The sequence below is a fragment of the Brienomyrus brachyistius genome, chromosome 6, assembly GCF_023856365.1.
Source record: "Brienomyrus brachyistius isolate T26 chromosome 6, BBRACH_0.4, whole genome shotgun sequence".
Lineage (NCBI taxonomy): Eukaryota > Metazoa > Chordata > Actinopteri > Osteoglossiformes > Mormyridae > Brienomyrus > Brienomyrus brachyistius.
The window spans coordinates 30,225,254-30,242,850 of NC_064538.1; the positions used below are offsets into that span (position 1 = coordinate 30,225,254).

Here is a 17,597-nt window from a genome sequence, read left to right on the forward strand (position 1 = left end):
AACAAGGCTTGAACTGCCAATCAGCTGAGCCACACACACCCCCGGTCAATAGATGAGTTGGAAGCCTTGTATTTGAAATTTTTTTTTAAATGGACCAATGTGATGTCTACTCGGCAAAATCAGAATGTTGAGAATCTTATGGGACCAGCACTGTAAATGAATGTTGAAACCAGAGAACAATTTAATATACTGAATAAAATGCATTCTATGGCACCTTTAAGACATCAATGAATGGGATCATATATCTAGGTAGTTTGCATTCCTCAAGCTTAACTAGAACAAAGACATGAAATTATCCTCAAAGGAAGACAAACATCTTCAAACATTCAATTAATCAAACATTAAGATAACATTCAATTAGCTTTATTAAAATGGCTTTGGGCAAAGCACAGCATTCAACAAAAGGTATTCAGCTTGATTCAATAAAAGCACCTTAAAATGATGCACTGGATACAATCTATTTACAGTTCGGAACCAGAGGAAAACTCCCACCACCAACTACTGACATTTGATTGGTCAGTCTCAGAAGTCCTCAAATTCCATTGGCTCTGCAATCCTCAAGCACTGATCAGCAAACTCCATAAACAGAGGCTCCTGCATCGCGACTTTCATGATGTCCGCCTTGTTCTCTGCTCCATCCACAGCGAGCAAAAGCCTCCTAAGGTGGGCATTATGTAGCAGGGCTTTGAGTTCTTCTGATTCACCTGTAAGCAAATGCAAATGTGGCGATGAAATTCAAATTACGTAAAATCAACTTATGGGACGATTTGACACATGCATATTTTAAAACTCACATAGCCAATTTTGCATACATTACAAATTTAGAGAATGATTAATTTTATAAGTTGAGGAGATCTGAACTTCAGAGGGGCAGTTCACCCAAAAACTGAAAAGGATGCGTTACAGAGGGGCTTTAGTGCTATCCATCTATCTAGGTTGTTCTGCTGGAGTTGCCTAGTTTTGGAAATAGCGGCCATAGAAATGGCAGGTCTCTCGGGAATATAATGGAAATAAATGGCATTCTTTCTGTGGTGAAACTAGGCAACTCCCAGCAGAACGACCTACATCAAGAGTGTCAAACTTCAGTCCTGGGAGGCCAGAGCCTTGTGTAGCTTAGTTCTTTCCCTGTTCCTCCACAAATGATTCAGGTCAAGAGTTGTGTGATAATTAGGAAAAGGAGTTGAATCAGATGTGTTACATGAGGGGAAACTCAAATACTGTGCAGGGCTCCGGCCTCCAAGACTGGAGTTTGACACCCCTGACCTAGAATAAATATCACTAAAGCCCCCCTAAAACACATCTTTTTCAGTTTTGGAGTGAACTACCCCTTCAAGTATATAATCAATATAGATCAGGTGGACAGACATGCACCCACCTGTCAGCATTTAACAACATTTCAAACAATTGTGACATTAACAATCACCCAGTTTTTTTAGTCTTTCTAATGGAACTTTGTCTGACTCATCCTCTTCATCGACGAGATCTTCCACAGTCCAGTCACCATCTATAACGTTATAAACACCAGGAATTAGCTGATCTCCCGATTTCACACATTATAAATGAGAGTCCTTCTTGCAATCCACCAACCTCTACGCCACGACCCGCCAGGTTTGGGTAACACTGCGGGCGGAGTCTCCTCCACAGGCAAACAGCCATCTAAGCAAAACAGTTTAAAAGATACCATTGTAATGGAGAATACTTGAAACTGCCAATCTGGCCGCCTCACCACCTTTGCAGGATGATATTTATGAATATATCCCAAACATTATTCACATATTGTAATCTGCCGGCAAGTAGTTTGGATTTCATGTTAGCTAGCTGCATTTTGGAAGTAGTAAAAGGAGATGGGACCAAAACTAACTTCAATGCTTTGGTTTGAGTTATTCAGTTATTCTCGTGATGCCAGTGTTTGCTTAAGACTTCTAGAATACTAACTATCGAAAAACACGTTTGATATTTTTCTTAACGACTGTAATTGGAACATGTATCTTGCACAATGTCACGACTGTTAGGGTGTGTACCACCAATAAAGTAAAACTGCCGTTTGTAGTGTAATAAAAGTCGATAATGTAAGAACGTGAATTGATTCAGAAATGTTAGTATAGTAATGGTAAGTTATTACTTTATCGACTTATTACACCACGTTATTGGCGGCTGCAGGGTCTTACATGTCTAATGCACAAAGCATTAACAATAGATGTCTGTATTACACCTGATTAGCGAGAGAAGTTTTATTGCCCCCTTTCAGTTGGTTAACGTCTACAGGATAATTATCATAGCAAGATTCGATGTAGGCTACTATTCACACACACAACTGGACATATTAAAATGCCTGAACAGAGCAGACGCAGCCACTGTAGCCATTACTGCTGTACTCTAACTCATGACTCCCGCTACTTGTTGGTTGTTATGAAAGAATTCAATACAACGAGAAATAAAGAATTGCGTGAAATAAAGTGTTTCAACGTACTAAGTCAGAATTCTGAGATATTAAGTTGAAACGAGTCAGAATTCTGAGATAAATATGTTTCCTACAGCTGGCGGAAACGGGAGTCCATACTTTTGAACTTAACCGTTTATCCAAATATTCTACAGCATTTTTTCGAAGTAAGCGATTTACAGTATATGCGAATCGTGAGTTGTTTAAAATTAACTACAGAGATCTTCCATTTAAATTCATGAAATTTAAAATCCTTACATATACAAAGTTATTCAAATGATCTCAGATTTGACAATTCGCTATAAGCGAATAAACAATAGATGATATAGATGCGCCATACCTTTATGTTTCTTATAACAAATCACTGAGCAGCTGGAAAGTAAGAAAGATAGTTCAGTTAAAGACAAATTCCTGGTAATTTCCAAAATTGAATCTTACAACGAGTGAATACCACGGATCCACGCTACCAGATATCTAGTCAAATGCAAAACACAATAATCGGTTTAGCTCATACGGTATTCCCTCCACGCAAAAACAAGAACATATATAAGCAGTTATACTCACTATCTGATCTTACAAGTCGGGCATCGATATTTGGGGACCGTCTCACTGCATACATTGCAGACACACATGCTTAAAGCAAGAAGTTGCAGTCTACGAACCCTCCACGTGAAAACATCCGCTCTGTCTCTTCCGGGAGACGTTGTGACGCTTTACTTGTGCGTCATCGATGCGCGACCATCCACCGAGGGTCCACATTACATGATTTTCCAAAACACAAGATAACCAAGGGCATGTACTTTCGTTCGCCGACGTTTGAAATTAATTTTAATTGGTGCCTCCTCACCCTACACACAGACTTCTAATAATCTGTGATCTATGAAGAAACGATTCGTGATATATCATGCGCACAAAAACGGCTATGTAGTTATGCGAAGTCAGTGTTTTGTTATTAATATGGTTGCAAGCTGTTACTGCAAAATGAAACGGGGCGGAGCGCCAAGCCAGCCGACTGCATCTCATGGCTATGATTTATAGTAACGAGGATACTGATCGTAAGTACACTGTTATAATGCATAGCCCGTGATGGATTGGGACAAACGGTGTTTCTGGTTTTCATGTCTAAGCAAATCACAAGCTAAGTAGTTAAAACACATTCATAAAAGCCTATGCCTATCAGCATGTAATGAAAGAAATGTTCTTACAGCTAGTGTTTATTTGGAATAACGTGTCCCTAATACCTATACTTTATATAAAAAGACATAAAAACCTGTCGGACGGAGTAATAACCAAAAATTTGTACATTTATATGTTAATCCTGACCATACATTTCTCCAAAGATCCCAATGAAGAAACAGGAATTTTCACACAAAAGGAGATTATTTCAAATAATGTCGGTGTTCTTTCTGATTTCCATGCTAATTTACCAATACAAAAATATAAAATAAGTCTGTAGTAAAAAAATGTTTTAATTGTTCGGTGTGTATATGGAATAATTAACTATTGGCCATTCTTCATAGTCCATATAGATTTCAATAATATTCATCTGTAGTATTTTAGGGTTAAACGTGAGATAAAATGTGTAAGATGGAAAGTTAAAATTTGAAATAGAAAATACGATAATTTATATTCACTTGCTTTATTATAAATGATACCAGTTGCAACTTTCCACGTGAACTTCAGATAAAGGTTGAACTGATTCATATTTGTAACCAGCTGACGTGACAGATGTCATCTGCTATGTACAGACGGTACTTTGATAGGGAACATAAAGTTATGGCAGGATCCATGTTCATGCCAGCACATCACGTTCACTGCTTTCCAATCTTGAGTAAGGATCGTCTTTGAAGAGCCAGGCACGTAAACAGCAGAACTACAAAAAGAAAATCCAGCAGTTGCAGTTGTTAAATGCAATAAATAAATATTTATTGTATATAAAAGCATGAGTCGTCGAAGTTTACTAGTAACATATTTTATTGAGAGGTGACCATTTACACATCCGGATATTGAATAATTTAGGCATTTCTGTATTCTCGTGCTTAAATGCATTCATTATTGAAAGGCACACGCGTTCAGATATAATTCTAAAGAAAATCACTTGATTGGCTATATTCTTGGCCGTTTTGTCGTATTTTGTTTTCTGTCCCGATGAAGGCAAAGCATAACGTGATACAGGGCCTCCATGTTGGAAACTGGGTGGGTAGTACGACGTTACAGTTCCTGGCTATAACGATTTAATAGTCTAGTACACGAAGGCGCCAGTGCGATTTCTAAGTATCATATATAACACCTTACGACACACAAAGAAAAGCACACCATTTGTTCTTAAAAAGAAAACAACACCATAATGCATACACTGGTCGTCTTAACAGTATTTGAAGTTCGAATCTAGTCTTCTGACAGTCTTCCTAAAATGGCAGCTGATAAACATATCAATTTGGTTGAACAGCAAGATCAACAATCACGTGCATAAACTGCCTTAAGACTTAAGGCATGCATACAAAAACAAGCATCTGATCTTAATTCTATGTTGATTGTTTTACTTCTTTCTCTGTTATTACCTAAAATCCAGTCTTTAAGAAGAGCAGCTCTTAGTCCTCCTGCGCTTCATCTCGCTATTGTGGTATTTCTCCGCTATTTTTCGTTCATGCCCAGCAGGAGAGTGGCGGTTCGTGTTCATTCCTATTTCCCTTTTGCTTCTACCTTTTCCCCCGGCATGGCAGGGATACTCGATCAGATTATAATAATCATACTGATCGTAGTGCTCCTCTTCGAAAGAAGTTAACGTCTCGATATCCGACGCCATCGCTTGCTAGAATCTCACTGTACGTGTTTATAAACAAACATGACTGACTGCGGGCGTGTAGGTCACGTGTGTCTCGCTTCGAAACACTGCTCTGTGATTGGCCTTCCTGGTGAGCTATGATTGGCTCCTTACAGTGCTGTTAAAGGATCTCGCAAATAAACCCGCCGTAAGGGAAAAAAACAGTAGCAGTTTAGAATTTAAACTAAGTAACGTGATTTTCTAAACGCTATTGCCATGTTCCCGAGCGTGCAGCTTATGGTGCGTTCGTCTTTCTCTCGGAACTTGGAAATTCTAAGTTGAGTGACATCACGTCCGACAATCTCCCGTTCGAGCTACTACATCTCGGAACAAACATGGCTGCTTCCATGAACACTCTGCATGTGTTGTTGCTTTATATTTTAGCAGTTTTGGAGCGAGATTATTTTTCCGAGAATCAAACAAACAAGAAACACGAATTAGTCAAACCACATTAAAAGCTTTATCAAATATTTTAGTACATTCATAGCGATATTCTTTTTTCGAGAGGCAAACAAACTACAAACAAATCAAAGACACAAGTCTGGTAAAAATCTGATATTGCATGCTAGGATACTGTTTACGGTTACGATATGGAATTCTTTAAATCGAACTCGTGCAATTACATTTATTACTACATTTAACAAAACATTTTTTAAGATTTATAAAATAGAATTACTGTTGAGTGTGTAAGCCGCCATGTTGAAATTACTTCACAGGGGAACTCGGACAAGAAAATTTAAACCTAATTGCTGTGTCCCTTTAAAAAATCAGCTGAACGCCACCAGAGGTCACTCTTTTGTTGTCTATCTTGAACCATGGGCCTGTATCACGAAGAAGGATTTCTTGATTATATGACTTGTGGGATTTAAGGTAGACAGAGCTAAATGTATGTGAACGAAGGCAAAGTTACAAAACAAAAACATATTTGACAGATTTGCACATCTGCAGTAATATGCAGTTTTAGGGAAATAACAGTCCTACGACTAGCAGACGGCGAAACAAAATGAAACCGGGGAAAGGGTTCGAGTTACCAGAGTCAAGTCAACAATGATTTTACGATCGTTATCAAAAAGCTGAAATCAATCAGTAAAGACTTCTAGTACCAATCCGGTGCTGTCAGTTTACCTTCGATAATGCTATTATTGTTGTGCTTAAATGATCAGATATAATTACTATTATGTCAGTGTTATTGATTTATTTCCAATTCCAGGCTTTTGAATTTCGGGATATTCAGTTTTGTACTTTGTGCATTTTCATTTGCCTGCACTACGTTTATTTCTTTGTATGCGTACTATCTTTGCACTTTGTCTTTTATGTTTTAAACTATGTATGCAAGTTTGTCTGTGCTCTATGTACTTGTTGCTGTATGCCCAAGAATTTTCGCCTGGGGTCAATAAAATTTATCTGAATCTTTCCTCTTTAAAATCTTTTATATACTATGACAACCAACTGGATTGGTAAACATAAGGGGAAAATAATTCAAGATGAAGAACTATTTCACTCTTTATGAAATACAGCCGATTTACAAATGATCGAAATAGTGAAAACAAATGTTTGCGAATAAACATTCACCAAATTCTGCGAGTATAATTAGCAAGTGATTATTTGAAAGACAAAGGTACATTGACAGATATTGCTGCCCCAACCTAATTTCACCAAGTTTCAGAGTTATTGTTTCAGTTTACAAAATTTTGTATTATGAAGGCATTAAGGAAATTCATTAACATCTATGCCGAATCAGAATAAAACATTAACAGCCTATTATTTTGAATATGAAACAACTGGTTAGAAATACAACGTATATTACTGAATAAGTGGTTAAATGCAAATTATTAATATGAGGGGGTCACGTCAGACCTTGCCGAGTCAGGTGTTTTTTGCGGGAGGGGGGAGGTGTTTGGTTACAAACATCATCCCAGTGGCCTTGTGACGTCACAAACGCTTTCGAAACGTTCCGAACATTCAAACCGGAAGTGACTCGTGACAAATGGATATTAAATGTACATATTTTTGGTTCTGTTAGAGTTCAACATTTCACATTAGGCGAGCTATTAATTTGTAACCCGAAATGGACGCGAGGTTACGCTGGTAAAGGCTTCCGGCCTCGGCGCGGTCCCTGGTCCGCCGGATCGCTCCCGCTCTCTGTACGGAGCGGCGGCTCAGTCCCCGGCCTGACACGCCCCCGGCGTGCCGTACACGTCGCAGCTCCCGGAGCCCCGAACGCCAGGCGGCGGCCAGAGCTTAGCGAGGCCGGAAAAAGATGGCGGCGCCCGTGCTGAGAGTGTCCACCCCGCGGTGGGAGCGGACAGCCCGGCTGCTGGTCTGCCTACTGGGGGCCCTGCTGTCTCTCTACGCCTTCCATGTGGAGCGGGAGAAGGCGCGGGACCCTGACTACCAGGCCATGTGCGACATGGGCACTTCCGTCAGCTGCTCCAAGGTGTTCACCTCCAGGTGAGGCCGCCGCCTGTCAGCCGGGCTAGGGGGGCAACGTGCAGGCCGCCGTCTAAGCTGACGCCGACCAGCGAGCATCTCACGGCGTAACGATGTCCCGAGGCCCGGGCGGAGTGGGGATGCGGCCCCCTCGGCTATCGGCGGCCCTTGCGCGGGGACCCCCGGTGAGCTCGGCTCCGGCCCGGGGGCCGCTTTTCTTTATGTTTGGGTCGGAATCCAGCGGCCGCCGGCTCTGTGCCGGATAGCCGACTGCGGGCACCGGAGTAGCATATTTTAAACTACATGTCTAATATCATCGCATTTATGGTCCCTTTTTATTCATCACCAGCGGCCGATGAGCTGAATCGTTCGATGCGTCCGGAAGCACCGCGAGACTTTCCAGCTATTTCTTATATATTTATATGTTTATTCATATAGTCTCAGTATAGTATTTATATTTTTAAGATGCGACTATCGCTTTGTCACCGTAAAGGAGAGACTCGGTAGGAAGCTGGAGGCCAGCGGCTGTATGCCGGATCCTCGCTGGGCTCGAGCCGACGGGCCGGGAGCACTGGGGCCCGGACACGTCGCTCCCGCCCGCCGCCTCGGCGGAGCCCTTGTCTGCAGATGTGCCGACGCTGCTGCGCGATACTTTGGACCTTTTCGTGCGCTATTGATTTGTCGGGTCGCCGTTTTGCGTAATGTTAAACTGAACCGTCATCGGAGGAGATAAGTGGGCCATGCGAGGGGTTGGAGATGGTTAGGGTTCGTGGGTCTCTTGCTCATGGTGTCCATACGTCTAGCAGAACTAAATGTGCACATTGTGGGTTTGTATGTAGAACAGTGAAGATAAGAATGGGATTGTTTGTTGCGGTGAATCAGCCGTAACATTCATGGTATGAGAGATTAAAGTAGAAGTCATAGGAAGCAGCAGTGCATTCACAAGCAATCATTGTAGAGGCTGTCTTGTGACATATCTGTTGAGTCACATAGAAATACAATTAACCTGATCCACATTTTCAGCATATTCAGGTGTGATTCCTTGTCCTGTCTTAGCTTATGTTGAGCGAGTAAAGGGATCATGGAAACTGATGAGTAATGTACCCGGTGACTTACTCTAGCTGTATTTGAAATTAGGATGTAGTTCTTCTGTATGCTGTTCTTGGATAATAGCCACACTAATATCCTGTTCCCTGACCATCGATGTGTTGAGATAAGAAGGAAAATGTGGCTGGCTGGCTGATGGCAGGGCACACCCTGGACTGGATGCCAGTCTGACACAGGGCAGGGCACACCCTGGACGGGATGCCAGTCTGACACAGGGCAGGGCACACCCTGGACGGGATGCCAGTCTGACACAGGGCAGGGCACACCCTGGACGGGACGCCAGTCCATCACGGGGCACGGGGCAGGGCACACCCTGGACGGGACGCCAGTCCATCACAGGGCACGGGGCTGGGGCACACCCTGGACGGGACGCCAGTCCATCACGGGACACGGGGCAGGGCACACCCTGGACGGGACGCCAGTCCATCACGGGACACGGGGCAGGGCACACCCTGGACGAGATGTTTGTGTGCATGTATGTACCCTTTGATGCACAATCTCACTCCCTGGAGCTATGAGGTGGCAGTGCTACGCACTGAGCCTAAGTCTGCCTTAGACATCTGTTTTGGAGGTGCTGGGTTTAATATTCATTAGGAAAGGCACAATGAATTTGATGGGTATTGAAGAATGATGGGACAATAAATGGATGGTTATCATTCCTGATTACATTGTTGTGTAATTTTGCCATAACTTAAGCAGAACCTGTTTTGAAGTAAGTTTTGCCTTTTCCAAGTAGTAATAGACCAGATGTGTTTTGTGACTGAAGACTGTGTTGTTCCTAGCATGCTGTGCTTAGCCACTGTTTGTGAGTGTGGGGCAGTCAGGTGACATTGGTGCAAAAAGTGATCCGTTCCTCTGATTCGATTCCCTGTACATTGCTTTCTTGCCTCCAGTGACTTCATGGGTACATTTCAGGAAATCGCATGGCATGGCAAATAGCTGTTGAACTGTCCCTAATGCTTTTCCATCTGGTTAACAATATTTGTAAATCTTCTGGTGCCCACAGACATTTCAGTATGTACAAAGAAAGACAAAGTTGCTGTGTTTGCATGCCATATTGGAGTTTTTAACCTAAGTTTGAGCTAGCCAATTTTGGTATGCGTGACTGGCTTCTTAACATATTTGTAACCCTTTTTCTGACAATGACTAAATCTCATGAGTGTTATTAATAGGGCTTTCTGTTGGCTTATAATTGAGTCATTTGAGACCATATGGGAACAGACACCCTTTTTCTTTCCTTGTGTTGCTTTAAATTTGTGACTGTACTAAGTAGGATATAGATTTTCCATTTGCCTTCTAATGAGTACTTTGCTGTGTGTAGATACCTGAATCTTTCCGCACACATGGAGCCTGACCTTGTACTGGCTATAGCCTTTTAAAACTTTGTCATCTTTATATAATGACTTTGGCTCAGACTTGCTGTAACATTTAGTGACAAGTAGTAACCAATTCAGAAAAGAAAGCAGAGGGATGTGTGCAGCTCTGCGGAAGCCCTTCTCCTTAAACCTTCTGCTCTTTCTTTTTAGGTGGGGTCGAGGATTTGGCCTGTTGGGGTCCATTTTTGGCACAAACAGTGTGCTGAACCAGCCAAACAGTGTCTATGGACTTTTCTTTTATGGATTGCAGCTGTTACTAGGTAAGTGTGATTTATTGGGAGTTTACAAGCCAATAGTGTCGCTCAAAACGGAACAGAAACACATTCACCCAGAAGAGCCTCTGTCCCCCCCCCCCCCCCCCCCAATGTAAGTCACATGAGCTGGTTTCAGCCGGCAGTTATTTTTTAATGGGCCATGATCTCGTCTGCAGAGCAGGTGTTGGAATTGCTGAAATGTTGAAGGGAATCTCCTGTCACGCTGCAGAGTTACTGCAGGTGGGGAAATGAAGTGTGCAGTACTGCAGGGGGGCAGCGGCTCCGGTCCTGAATAGCAGCAGTGAGGTTTGAGCTTTAATTGGTGCCTGATGATACCCTCCAACAACTGTGTGCGATTGTTGGGGTGATCACAGTGATGTTAAACTTTAAATGCCCAACCTTGTCAAGCCTTGCACTGAAGGAGTAGTTAGCCACACCAGTGAATAACCATAATCTGTGAAAAGTGTGTGTGTGTGTGGGGGGGGTGTTAGTGTGGCATCATTCTGGTGACACTTTATTAATTATACTTACCATTAACCTCCTTTATTGGAGAAGCGTATTCCCCCTTTGATTCATCTGGTGTGGATTGAGAGTTCACCTTCAATAATAAATGCTGTACACATTTTAGGTGTGTGTCCCAAACTGTTCAAATTAGGGGCAGGAATAGTACAACTTATAATAATGCCAAACCATAAGCTACTTCGCATGTTTCGTTTCTCATTACAGATCATTTATAAAATTTAAAATCAAATGTCTTTTTTTCTGGAAAAAAGTCCACCAAAATAACTGTTACCTGACGTTTTCTTACCGAGCCAGCAGTGTGGTAGGTCCTGCCTGCCAAGGGAATCGCTACCTGTTGAAAGAGCCCACTTTAATTTCCAGCCCTTGTTCAGTTGCTAATGCTTATAGAGAATATCTTGGTCTTTGTCCTCTTGCTGCTGTTGGTCTTTATTTATAGACCGAAATTCAAATGTACACTGTCATCTTAGAATCGATTGGTAAGGTACAGCATTTTCAGTGCTGTTCAAGGAGCTTTTCAATGAACTTTTGAGGTGTGGTGTCTTTTTTTTGTCAGCAAGGTAAATGTGATGCTTGATCATAACTTGAACTTCTTGTTCACAATTTATGAATCCTGTCATGTGATATTGTGGAAGAGTATTTCAACACTTATAGACTGGTTTTGAATAATTGTTACTAGATTTTCCTGTCGCCAGTGACCAGCTTGTGCCTGGTGAGATGTGCTCTCAGAAGTGGCAAACTCCTAGGCCTCAGATGTACATGTTAATATCAAGGTGGCGCATTGCTCTTAGTGGCCAGTGTCCCTCAGAATGGGTGCCTGGGGGTTAAGAGGGAAGGTTTACACAGGTGATTTTGACACTTCTTAGGTGTGTAGAATGGTTTCCTTCATAACAACCAATCAGATTTGTTGGGGCAAAAATATTGCTTTCTATTGGTGCCTTAATAACCATCCCATACCACAAAGATGGTTCTCCATTGTAAGTTGTAAATTATGTGAGGCATACTCAACCTGTATATGCGGTGACATGGCCTTGCTTAATAGCCTGGTCAAAAGCAGAACTAGCCTATAGTGTGCTGGTTGTGTCACTGACATCAACTGGTCGAAATACAGGGAGATACTGGTAGTCGCCGTCAATATGCATGGATTATCTGAAGGAAAAATGGGCATATTCTATATATAATTGCAGATCGCAATGAATTTATGCATTACCGTAAACCCAAAACTTGAAAATGTCCAACCTCCTGCTTAAAGTACTATAGAACATCAGAATGAAATGGATTTGTAATGCTGATTTACACAAGCTGGGGCGGCATGGTGGTGCAGTGGTTAGCACTGTCGCCTCACACCTCTGGGACCCGGGTTCGAGTCTCCGCCTGGGTCACATGTGTGCGGAGTTTGCATGTTCTCCCCGTGTCGTCGTGGGGTTTCCTCCGGGTACTCCGGTTTCCCCCCACAGTCCAAAAAAACATGCTGAGGCTAATTGGAGTTGCTGAATTGCCCATAGGTGTGCATGTGTGAGTGAATGGTGTGTGAGTGTGCCCTGCGATGGGCTGGCCCCCCATCCTGGGTTGTTCCCTGCCTCGTGCCCATTGATTCCGGGATAGGCTCCGGACCCCCCGCGACCCAATAGGATAAGCGGTTTGGAAAATGGATGGATGGATGGATTTACACAAGCTAATGCTAATTTCACTAGCATTTGATCCTAGCACAATATGGCCATTCTCGCATGCTAAAAGGAATTAGCCCACTGTAAATCATGATGTATCCCATGTGAACAGTAAATAAGCATCTCTTGGGTTTTACATCACTGTCACTCTTCAATCCCAGCAAAGCCTTTATTGAGCCAACCCTTCTGCAGTGGAAAATGAAGTGATCTAGAACTGCATTGTAATTAGAGTCTCTTTGTGGTACGCATCGGGTGCAGCCTGGTTACTATGTGCTACTGGGAAAACTGCAATATGTGCCCAGAAAAAGGAGTACCGGTCCTCCAGTGCCCAAAAGATTTTGTCAACCAAAAAGATTAAATGTTTTAGCACATGCTTATCACTGAACATTAGTAACTCAGAATTACTCTTCATACTCTGAATACACTTCCTCGTCCACTGGTAAAAGTAAAGTTAGTTCTCTCTCTCTCTCTCTCCCTCCCTTCGCCAATTTCAGTATGAATTGCTGTGTACAAATGAAGGTTTGAAGGTCTGCACTACACCTCAAAGATCATTGGCCCCTGTGTCACAGTTCTAGCCAAACACCCTGAAAGGTCATACTTCTCCCATTTGAGTAGAATAAAGTCATCATGAAATTCATGCATGCCATCCCAGAAAGACAGCTGTTGCATACATGGAAAATAGCCTGTGGAGGCCGTCACCGTTTGTGGTGACGTTTGGGGCCAACGTGTAGATGTCACACGAGCTACCTATAGGATAGGCTTCTTGTGTTCTCATTTTGCAGAGTATGTGATAGATATACTTATTGCCCCTAAAAAACAGGAAAGAGCCATAATATGGTGCACCAAAGCAATTTTAGTCTCATATTTTGTGAAACATGCTTTGCTGTGGGAAAAAAAACGCACGCACTTACCAGTATTAATGTTGTGTAAAACATGAGGAACCTGCCAGTAAATGATATTTACACAGTTCAAGTTAAGTGGGTTTTATCGTCGTGCCATCTATGTACAGGTATACAGCAGCAGGAAACCAGTTTTTAGTTACATTGCACTATGCAGACATTCTCATAAATGTACTCAAATTTGTCTTATTGAAGTACCTTAATTTATATTCGTGATTTGTTTAGTTTGTATTTACTGGAAGTGGAAAGGACATTCAAATATTGCAAACTGTTGAATCCTGGTAAAATGTTGTGTCAGCACTTCGTGGTCTTCATTCCATAGGCAATGAGTGGCTTGCTTTAGTATGACCGATAAGATTTATCAGTACTCTTCTGTGTGTGAAATTTTTGCTGCCCAGGGTCCTTGTGCTCCAGGTTTCTGATAAAAAATCAGTCCAAATTCGGATGGTTCGTGTTCTTTATTTTTATGAGTGTAGCTGCCCAGGGTGAACCACTAATAAGAATGTAAGTCATCCAAGATTGAACCTAATTTATGTCTTATGATCAAGTTCCATGGTAAAGGAATTGATTATATTAATGACTGAGAAGCAGAGGTGGATAGTTCAAATCCAGAAAGTAAAAATCCAGACCTTGAGTTTTTCAACCAACCAATTGAGTACTCTGTGACTGATTCTTTATACTCAACTGGTTGGTTGAAACAAAATCTTGGTCTGGATTTTTACTTTCTGGACCTGAACTATTCACCTCTGCCGAGAAGGCACAGTGTTTTAAAAGCCTTTCTAATGGTCTCTTCTGTGTGTGTGTCTTGCAGGGATGACTGTCAGCGCAGTGGCTGCCCTGATCTTAATGACCACGTCGATCGCATCTGTTTTGGGCTCCTTGTACCTAGCCTACATTCTCTATTTTGTCTTGAAGGACTTGTGCCTCATCTGCATCACTACGTATGCTCTGAACATCATCCTGTTTATCCTCAACTATAAGCGATTGGTTTACTTGAACGAGGCTTGGAAGCAGCAACTTCAAACCAAGAGGGACTAAAGCAGGAAAAACAAAACAAACAAAAAAAAAAACAACAAAGACCTCTGAACTTCTGTCTCACCACCAGGAGATCTTGCTTCCAAACAATTTCTTTTGCAGTTAAAACACTTTTGTTGGACAGAGAACACATGTTATATAAAAGGAAGGATGTAAGGAAAATTGACATTCTTGTCTTTCTTTTTTGCCCCCACATGACTATTTTATAAGGGATGGGGTTTGGATAACATGAAGGACCAAGCGCTGGTGGAATACTCCAGTAGTGACTGTGGAGGTCGCAAATGGATTTAACAGTACTTAAATGGATAGGGTGAATAATCATTTAGGCCTAAACTCTTAGGGAGCGAACCGTGGCGATAAGTAAATGCATGATTAATTTGTTTTATAGTCTAGAAACTGTTTCCTGACAAATGGTATTGACTAATTGCACCTCCAGATACGTTGAGTTTATTGTTTTGAAGAGGACCACTGAGGCACATTCACTTCTCAGAATGGCTGCTGAAGGCAGCTCCAGGCTAGCTTGTTTTCATTTTGACCAAAATCTAAAAAGCCACCATCTGGTAGGATAATGATTGCACTACCAAATTTGTATGTGTGTGTGTGTGTGTGTGTGTGTGTGTGTGTGTGTGTGTGTGTGTGTACATCGTATATTCCACCATCCAGGTAAGGAATGAAGCACGCTATCCTCTGTTGTATGGAAGAGTAAAGTTCTCTTGCCATTTTCGAAATCCCACAGGGGCCATGGCTCAAAGGGACTTGGGGTGTTTCATCCGCCGTCTATCTTCAGTGTCGGTTTTGGCCGAGGTACGACTCCTGAATCTGGACGTCACGCTCATCACAGAATCGTGTGCCTATGACGGTTATTCCTCTAGTGGGGTTTATATTCTGAGATATGTTGTTCTTTCTGCTCAGCTCTTTTTTTTTTTTTTTTTTTTTTTTTTTTTTTTTTTAATCGTTTATCTCTGAGGACATAAATGCTTTTAAAAACATTATGAACTCCTCAGTGAGGTCTGTGATGGATCTTTCTGCAGGCCATTCAGATAGTAGGGTGTCAAGCAGGCCCAAGGTGGGGTCCCTTTGTTGCAGTGATGGTGATGTCCCAGTGTTTGTGTGTGTGCACCAAGCTGCGCTCAACCGCAATACAGAAATCCTCTCTGTAGCCTGATGACCATTCTGCGTTTTATTGAAGATTCCATTGGTGAAGTTCTTTGTTAAAACAGAGCTCTTCCACAGGAGCGGAGTCAGTCCACAGCTGTTAGCGCTGCCTACCCATAGAAACCCAGGCTGATGTGATCATCTGTAAATGTATATTTTTGCACAAAATGTGCATACAAAAAAAGTTCAGAAGTCATATTGGCTAAAGGGCAACGCTGTGGTCTCTGTGTACTCTCATTGGCTGAAAGGCAGTTCTGTGGTGTCTGTGTGTAGTCTCATTGGCTGAGGGCATCTCCGTGGTCTCTGTGTACTCGTTTGTGTTCATCATCCCCGGGCTCCGTCCATATGTGTGTATTGTTGAAATGTACAGTACTTCACTGATACTGTCAGAATAAATGTTCAACAAAGGTTATTCTGGATTCTAATCTGGTTCTTTTAAGAAGCACCAAATGTAACGGACTTTATGCTAATAGTACTAAGATTATGGTGCTTAAATACATCCTCATTTAAATTTTAAATTTTTTTCATTCAAACTTCCAACATCAGTACATATGCTTCTAATACTTCATGTTCTGTGTATCTTCCCATGTGAATTGCATATACGGTCAGCTTAGATGTAAATCCATCCAAACTGTGGTGTAATGGATTACAAGTTAAAACCCATAATCGTTACTTAAGTGATAGTGACCTTAATGAAAGGGGTCTAGCATTCGATACAGGGGTGATAAAGTTGAATACCTGAAAAAATGCCAGAAAAAAATTACACCTAATCAAAATTGATGTTTGGAGGTGAAATGGTGGAAATAGCCAATGGTATAAATAAAATGAGAGTTCTGGGGTTTATCTGTTATTTGTAGTTGTGTGTCAGAAAGGTGGACATGCCTCATCCATGTCTAAGATGCTGTTGGGTAACGTTTACATCATTTTAAAGTGACCACTGTGCTGTCATGTAATTTTAATTTTTGGACATACACTGTAAAGTACTTGCTTATGTGCACTGTTGTACTGTGATACTTGCAGATGATGAGCTTCACATGGGTTGTTTTTTGGGAGATAATGTATTATTTTTTTTTATTGGACAGTTGTCAGCTTTGTTCATTTTACACGCAGATAGAAGCTTCCAGAGTGAAGTCCCCTGGTTTTGGAGCCTACTATCGTAACAGGAAGCTTAAAATGGTATGAAGAACAGTTTTAATGTACTTGCAACAGTGGATTGCCTTGAAACGCTGATCAGCCCAAAGAGTGCCTTCTCAAGAGTGGTAAACAGGCACTTCTGTCAGCTTCATTGGGAAATATACCGATTGTCACACATCCTCCACACGTTATTCGCCGCAATGAGCATTTCGGGGGAAAGGATCGCCCACTAAAACCTTGTTTTGTAGTAAGATTGTGCAGTTTTGTTTGTTCACCCCATGGCGTTCCTTAAGACTCAAACTTCTTTTTTAAATCACATTTTTGTCTGTTAGGAGTTGTCTGTCTAGTGAAGCTGTTATTTCTCTCCTCATGTTACATGCAGGGGCAAAATACCATCACTGAGAACTTGAACTATATGAGCTTAACACCAGGGGTTTTTAGTAGATGATTAAATGAATTGGGGTGGGGGGGATGGTTGCTGGTGGAGACCTTAAAAGATATGTTTCTGTATTTGCCAAATATCTGTTGTTTAAATGCTGTCTTTTCTTACATAAAGTGTTAATGGTGGCTTGGAGGACGGAGCCCCGGAATGGTGTAAGATCCACTGTGTGATGGAGTCACCGTGATGCTGGGATCCTTGTCGTTGTTGTGTGGAAATCGTCGAACATTAAAACATTCCCTCCGAAGTGACTGGTCCCTTCTACACTTCCCGTGTCCTATTTACCTGACCTCCAATGGGGAGCTTTTACTTTTTATT

The 17,597-nt window shown here is 41.9% G+C and overlaps 2 protein-coding genes across 3 annotated transcripts; one reads left to right on the forward strand and one right to left on the reverse strand.

Annotated features, from left to right (window-relative positions):
- Positions 1-347: 347 nt before the first annotated feature.
- Positions 348-3,299, reverse strand: znhit3 (zinc finger, HIT-type containing 3). Of its 2 annotated transcripts, none has more exons than XM_049016298.1 (5): positions 3,103-3,299; positions 2,781-2,812; positions 1,588-1,656; positions 1,424-1,504; positions 348-704 (listed from the first exon to the last, which is right to left on the reverse strand). In XM_049016298.1, exons 1-5 carry the CDS (start codon positions 3,117-3,119, stop codon positions 523-525), a joined length of 381 nt encoding a protein of 126 aa, XP_048872255.1. In that variant the 5' UTR covers positions 3,120-3,299; the 3' UTR covers positions 348-522. The 2 variants fall into 2 exon arrangements, with proteins under 2 accessions (XP_048872255.1, XP_048872254.1); XM_049016297.1 differs by having other exon boundaries at positions 3,005-3,299.
- Positions 3,300-7,187: 3,888 nt separating this feature from the next.
- Positions 7,188-17,526, forward strand: vkorc1l1 (vitamin K epoxide reductase complex, subunit 1-like 1). The gene is made up of 3 exons (XM_049016296.1): positions 7,188-7,715; positions 10,328-10,437; positions 14,328-17,526. Exons 1-3 carry the CDS (start codon positions 7,525-7,527, stop codon positions 14,552-14,554), a joined length of 528 nt encoding a protein of 175 aa, XP_048872253.1. The 5' UTR covers positions 7,188-7,524; the 3' UTR covers positions 14,555-17,526.
- Positions 17,527-17,597: the final 71 nt, after the last annotated feature.

Bases quoted from the DNA above. Each gene is read 5' to 3' on its own strand.
- vkorc1l1 (XM_049016296.1), top strand. From the start codon at position 7,525: ATGGCGGCGCCCGTGCTGAGAGTGTCCACCCCGCGGTGGGAGCGGACA. The intron at 7,716-10,327 runs GTGAGGCCGCCG...CTTTCTTTTTAG, and splicing joins TCCAAGGTGTTCACCTCCAG to GTGGGGTCGAGGATTTGGCC. The intron at 10,438-14,327 runs GTAAGTGTGATT...TGTGTCTTGCAG, and splicing joins TGGATTGCAGCTGTTACTAG to GGATGACTGTCAGCGCAGTG.
- znhit3 (XM_049016297.1), bottom strand. From the start codon at position 3,072: ATGTGTGTCTGCAATGTATGCAGTGAGACGGTCCCCAAATATCGATGC. The intron at 2,813-3,004 runs GTGAGTATAACT...CTTACTTTCCAG, and splicing joins CCGACTTGTAAGATCAGATA to CTGCTCAGTGATTTGTTATA. The intron at 1,657-2,780 runs GTATGGCGCATC...TGTTTTGCTTAG, and splicing joins TTGTTATAAGAAACATAAAG to ATGGCTGTTTGCCTGTGGAG.